The sequence below is a fragment of the Halyomorpha halys genome, unplaced genomic scaffold (assembly GCF_000696795.3).
Source record: "Halyomorpha halys isolate HHAL.00 unplaced genomic scaffold, Hhal_1.1 Scaffold1030.1, whole genome shotgun sequence".
NCBI classification, from domain to species: Eukaryota; Metazoa; Arthropoda; class Insecta; order Hemiptera; family Pentatomidae; genus Halyomorpha; species Halyomorpha halys.
This window is the reverse complement of record NW_027113818.1, coordinates 202,471-208,891: the sequence shown is the minus strand read 5'-3', so window position 1 is coordinate 208,891 and position 6,421 is coordinate 202,471. Positions and strand designations below refer to the sequence as shown.

At 26.6% G+C, this 6,421-nt stretch overlaps 1 protein-coding gene across 1 annotated transcript in view; it reads left to right on the top strand.

The window, feature by feature from the left end:
• Window positions 1-4,292, top strand: part of LOC106687946 (major facilitator superfamily domain-containing protein 1) — a 20,377-nt gene extending 16,085 nt beyond the window's left edge. The window contains exon 11 of the mRNA XM_067051133.1: window positions 4,159-4,292. Within this exon, the coding sequence (XP_066907234.1) occupies window positions 4,159-4,206 (48 nt within the window). The 3' untranslated portion in view covers window positions 4,207-4,292. The remainder of the gene's footprint in view (window positions 1-4,158) is intronic.
• The last annotated feature ends 2,129 nt before the right edge of the window (window positions 4,293-6,421 follow it).

Here is a 6,421-nt window from a genome sequence, read left to right as displayed (position 1 = left end):
TTAAATACTTACTTCATAAATATTATAGTAAAAATTAATTTGTACATATTGTTAGAGTATGAATAAACGTATATATGTTGTTCCTATGATGTACATTATGTTGTTAAGAAATAATGTGATCTGTTAAAGATATAATTTTGACCATTAGGTTTAATATTACTGCACGTGAAATACTTATTATATTATTGTATATACGTAACATTTATTTGTAAAAATATATATTTTTTTAAATTGATTTTACTGTCCATTATTTATCCTAAACTGAATTATTTCATTTTGAATAATACTTGTATTCGACCCATTCCATTGACAGTTTATTATATAATTTAGACAATAATAAATTTTTATACTTTTAAAAAAATTGAATATTAAAGATTTATTTTTCAAAAGTTGAATCAATGATAAGAGCCATTGATTACTATACACCAAAAATCGGCAGACAGCTCATGTCATAGAAGTGAGAGAGACAGTGACTTAATAAGAAGTCCAGTTTGCTTTCCTTGAAGTAATATCTGACAGCAGTTATGGGTGTTAACAATGAAGGGAAGCTGGTTTTTTATTGAGTAAGATTATCATGCACTTGTGGGCTTTTAGTTGCACTTTGTCTTATGTTGGATTTTTCCACTACTCTATAAAAAAAAAATAAAATAAAATAAAAAAGAATTTAAAAAAATTAAACCTAATAAACTTAGGTGTTAATCACTGTCAACTTTGTTTTATTTGTAACTTATTAAATAAATAGTTAATTATAAACATATTCTGTTGGAATTAGATTTCAGTAGCTAATTGTTAATTTTTAAATAATGAATACTCTGAGCTGCAAGCATTTGTACTAAAAAATTAATTCAATCCTTTAACATTGGTAGATGAGCTTAAATTTATCTAGATTCATGTTTTGATCATAAACAGTTATTAATTAAATTAATAGTATAATCGAGATGATTTCTCAACTGCAATCATGATAGAGGAGGGGGGAGGGAGAGAGAGAGAGAGAGAGAGAATATTCTGCTATGCCTACAAAATTTTCGGAATAATGGGATTAAAAATTAAATGAAAAATATTTTTCTTGTTTTCATAAACCAAAATATTTAAATAATTTAAATTGTTAAGAAACTAAACAGTTTAAAATATAATATGACACTCTTTATAAACTAAAATATCAAAATAATAAAAAATTACAATTAGCAAACCAATAGAAAAATGGCCATAATTGGATTTAAAATGAATAAATAATTGATGGTAATAAAACAATAAAAAATCAAAGACAAATTAATATAAAAATAATTAAATGAAATAATAACTAACAAGAAACAGAAAATATGGGAATGTATTAGAAATAGATCAGAAACACTGTGTGAGGCATAAAAGTATGAAAGTAATAGGAATTTTAAATTGTTGATACATGATATGACTGTATTTAAAAATTAAATGACAAGATGGAAAAAATAAATAAAATTCAAATGAATTGTTCAATGTTCTGAATTAAAATTTATTATAAGATGGATTTTTAAATATGATTCAGTAAATTTTTGTCATTTAAAATATTTCTGTAATTAGAGAATGATACTTCTACATGTGCAGATGTAATAGGTGCAAAATTGTTTTCAATTAAAATTATAGGGTTTTGTTCATTGTCCCTGAGAACAATGGAATCATTCACATTTAGTACTTTATTAACCTCTTCTTGAATACTCAGTCCTGAGTTTTTAATGAAAAAATTACATCCATTTTTCTTTAAATGTTTCTTCTACTTTGTTTGGTTTCCAGAACATACTTTATTTAAATTGTATTCATAATTTTAAACTTTCTTTTTTAAATATCAATTGGTCAAGTTACTTTGGTAAGGGAAAGAAAAATACAGCTAACTTGAACTACTTTTTGATCGACTGTGCTTTGTAGCTGATTTGCTTGTAACATGTTTTGAGCAATAGTTACAATAAACAATTTTTCCATCAGTTGTAAAAATGGTTTAGTATTTGGTATTGTACATGTCAATCTAAGATTTTAACTTTGAACTGAATGATGCTCTTGTTTTTGGCATTTTTACAATAAAAAATATTGTCACCAGTATGGAAAGCAAGCAAAAAAGTTGAAGCAGAGTTTAGTATTTAAAAGGGCCACACGAAGGAGAAACGGAATCTTAGGGGGAAAAAATCCATGCCTATTGTTAGAAGTGAATTATTGAAGGTAGCATTTGTTAAATTGTTATATTACTAATTCTTTGATTGTAATATTGTTGCTTTGCGTGGATAGTGGTACAACAAAAAAAAAAGTTTTTATCGGATTTTTTTGCTTCACATGTTCCAAATATAGTATAGTTTCACCCTAGAAAGTGACACATCTTCATTTTCTTTAATTTTTCAACAGAGAACAGATGGGTCAGTATTAGACTGTACTCAATCTTTCTTGAATAACGACTTGGGTAAGTTGTTTCATTATTTTTAAGAGGTTTTATTGAATCATTTTTTTGAAAACTGATACATTTTGCTTTGCAACAAGTTGGAAACAGCTTATTTTGTAAACATAAACTGATTTAGACCTAAAGTAGTTTTGAACGTTATGATTTTTGGGTTGAAGTAACAAACCTAACTTGTTATGCATGGCAGGAAGGTGAAGCGGAGCTTGGAATGAATGAGATTTGTAGCTCTGTGCTCATATTCTTAAAAAACAAAATAAAAACAACAAATGATGGAAGTGATTTATTTTTTTATAGTGATCATTGTGCTGGCTAGCAAAAAAAATATGACTAACCTAAATCAGTATAATTTGTAGTATCATTAAGAGTCATATTCAAGAAATTTAAAGAAGTAACGCCTAATGTTACAACTTCCTTGCTTGATAAAACAGTTATGAACCTATCCTGAAATTGTCCTTTGGACCAAAGAAAAATGCAAGATTATGATTTAATAAATACCAATCAAATGCAGAAATTTTTCTATTCATTCCATAATAACCTGGAAATTTAGTTGTTGTTTTTTTACCCTATTTTAAATCTTTTTCACTTTTTTATTGTAATTTCTGTTATTTTTTTTTTTATTTTCTTTAAATATTGTATAATTTACAGTAAAAATAAAACATTCTTAATTCAAAGATGTTTTTTCTTAAAAATTGGCACATCTTGAAAAATGGATTAAGTATTGGCAGAATACCTTTTTGTACTAAATTTAATTCTAAGGGACACAAATATCTAATATGCAGAAAATTATAGGAATAGAATAAAGTTTGAGATCACTATTTGAAAAAAAAAAAATGTTTATATGCTTCTCCTATAAAATAAACATCATGTAAGATGTGCCACTATTCAATAAAAGCAGTGATGAAATTTCTTCTTCATTTTTTTTTCTCATTCAACTGAAATAGTTCAAATGTGCAAATATATGCATTTATTGTCAACTATACAAAATTACATCTGGGTGCACTGATCCGTTTAGATTTTTGATCAGCGGTTTAAAAAAGGCATGCAAACAAAATATTTAATAGAATACAATTCTGGGCCTTCATTATAACCTATCCAGTTGTTATTATTGCTTCAATTGAATCATTGCTGTTGATTTAGCCCATTTTCTCTCTCAAAAATGTAATTACCTCCAAAAGAGATATTTTTTGGCAGTGAAATTTTCTCACTACAACCACTGGAAATCCATTAATGCATGTGGGAACAGATAACTTCATTTGAAAAGTATAGCTCTTCCCACATCAAAAAATATTATTTTCATACATATGATTTCATTCAGATGGTATTCCCACAAATAGATTAAGCCAAGAGTGTTGGCCATTTTCAAATTTAGAAAATCTGAAGTAACCTGTTTCAACAGTAATAAATTAAAAGTTTATGTAAAACAAAGTATATCCTTACACAATCTGTTACAATACCATCATTAATTTTTTCCTTGTCCAAAGATCATTACTGCTTGTGTAGGTACCTTTTAAGTGGTATGAATCGGCTATTTCAGCCATATTTTTTCATATAGTAGATTTTTTCTTATAATTTAATTTAAAATATCACTCTTCAGTTAAGAAGTGAGTTTATTGAAATCACTCATATTTTATTTAATTTTTAATTTCAATGTTATAAGGTTATTTATCATAGTATGAAAAAAATGTCTAGCACAAATTAATATTGTATTTTTCAGACATTAACATTAACATATTTTTTAGGTGCTTTTTGAAAAGATCTTCAAATGGTTGTGTTTTTATTTTCTCTAGTAGTCAATTGATACATCTCATGATATTACTTCATTCTAATAATTTATATTCTTGATAAATGTGATATTGGACATCAGGATAATATTAACATTTCCATGAATGTTGAAATAGTGTTATCTTTGATATGATTTGTTTTTAGAAATTCTTATTTTTTAAATAATAACATGTTATTTTTTATGAAGATAGTTGTCATGTTTTTAAATAGTAATTCAGGATGACATCTGTTGTATGAACAAATTGTTATAGTTCTTATTATTTTCCAAATATTGTCCAAATTAATAATTGTTAGGCTTAAAATTATGTATATTTACTTCAGATCTGTTTTAAGCCCATGTCTGCTGTCCCGTTTTCAATTTAACTTCAGAAATCTAAAAAAAAAAAAAGTACTATTATTATTTTTATTAATGAGGTTGTAAGATGTGATAATTGACTTTTAACATTACAATCTTTCCGTCAAACGTGTGGCAGAAAGTGTGAAACTCTTATCATCTTGAATGTTTATTTAATAAATGTCTTAAAATAAGGTATTTTGAGGGTTGGATACTAGCCACTTTTTTATGTGAACTATTTCATAGTTTGATTCTTGAGGTTAAGGAGATAATTCTGATATCCAACAAAATATATCATGTTTCACATTACCCAAATCAACTTCTGTTATTGTACAAATAATAATGTTTAAATAACATATTAATTGTTTATTTACAGCATTCTATGCATGTTATGTACCTATGTATTGTTTCCTTATAAAGATATAAATTACTTTCCAATTTATATGCAGTAAATTACTGAATTGAAATTATAATTCTATATGAATGGAATATGGTCCGGGTGCGGTCAAAAAAACTCAAATAGTAAATAATTATACTATTTTTATTGAGCCAACGTTTCGCCCCAAGTTGCGGGGCTTCGTCAGGGCTGTTTTGATGGCAGTCAAAGACAGAGACTAGTATAATTATTAAATAAAAAATAGTGTAATTATTTACTATTTGAGTTTTTTTGACACCCGGACCATATTCCATTCATCTATACACACGGTCAATCAATAATCTTCCACTATAATTCTATATGTATTTTATTAAATTTATTAGTTTAAGCTTATCTACATAAAGTTTGTTGTACTGATTAAAAAACAGTGTAATGAAATAAACAAATATTTTTTGAAAGTTTTGATTTGTTAATTATTTTTTAAAAATTGAAATACATATAACCTTTTCACGTTTTCCTGCAAATGGACAATTCGATACCAACTTTTGATAAAATGTAATTGGTTATTTTAGGAACACCTCATGTGTTGTTTGACAAAATAGCCTATTTCATTTGTTTCTGTAATAACGGATTCAATTAGTTTAGCCAAAATGAGATTGTTTGATTATCTTTAAAATGGTATGTTTGGACCGTAATTGCTTTTAAAATCTCCAGATTTAAAAAATAAGAGCCTTAAATTAATTATGGTTCCAATACAAATTTTTGAGGTTAAAAAACTTCCAATTTGAATGTAATTTATTTTAAATTAACATATTATAGCACCACGTTTCGGGACTATTGTCCCATATTCATGTACTTTAATAACCTACAAAAAACAATAATCCACCATAATAACAATCTTCATCTATGTGTATTACAATTCATATTATATTCACCTCATAATCAGTCAAACATTTGAATTTCATTAAGGAAATCATGTCATATCTACATTGCTTTACACTGTTCTTACTTTTTTATCATTACTTATTGCTGCATTTTGACCCTCTCGTCTATTTTTTTCTTGTATTATTTTATTCGTAAAAAAAATATTCCGGGATATATTGCTGATAAGAATAAAATAAGAGATGATTCTGGTTTGAAGATGTAAATGAAGAAGCTAAGTTCAACAGAAACTAGATAAAAGTCTTTTTTTAATACAATTTATACTAGACTATGAAAATAGAAATCCCCAATCGAATGAGCCGTTTTCGAAACAGGTGTGCCGAGAAAAATACGTTTAAGTTTGCGTATACAAAAGTAGGGAATGAAATCTGATAAAATCTATCTAGAACCAACTATATGCTAAACCGCCCAGTCTCTGAAAATTTCATGAAAATCAGATGAACGGTTCGATCGACTATATTCGAACTCAAAGTTGATTGACACTACACCAAGATAGAGGGTGAAAAGTGGAAAAGATAGCCCAGAAATGAAGTGATAATGAGTTTTCGAACATTTGAATTTAAATGTC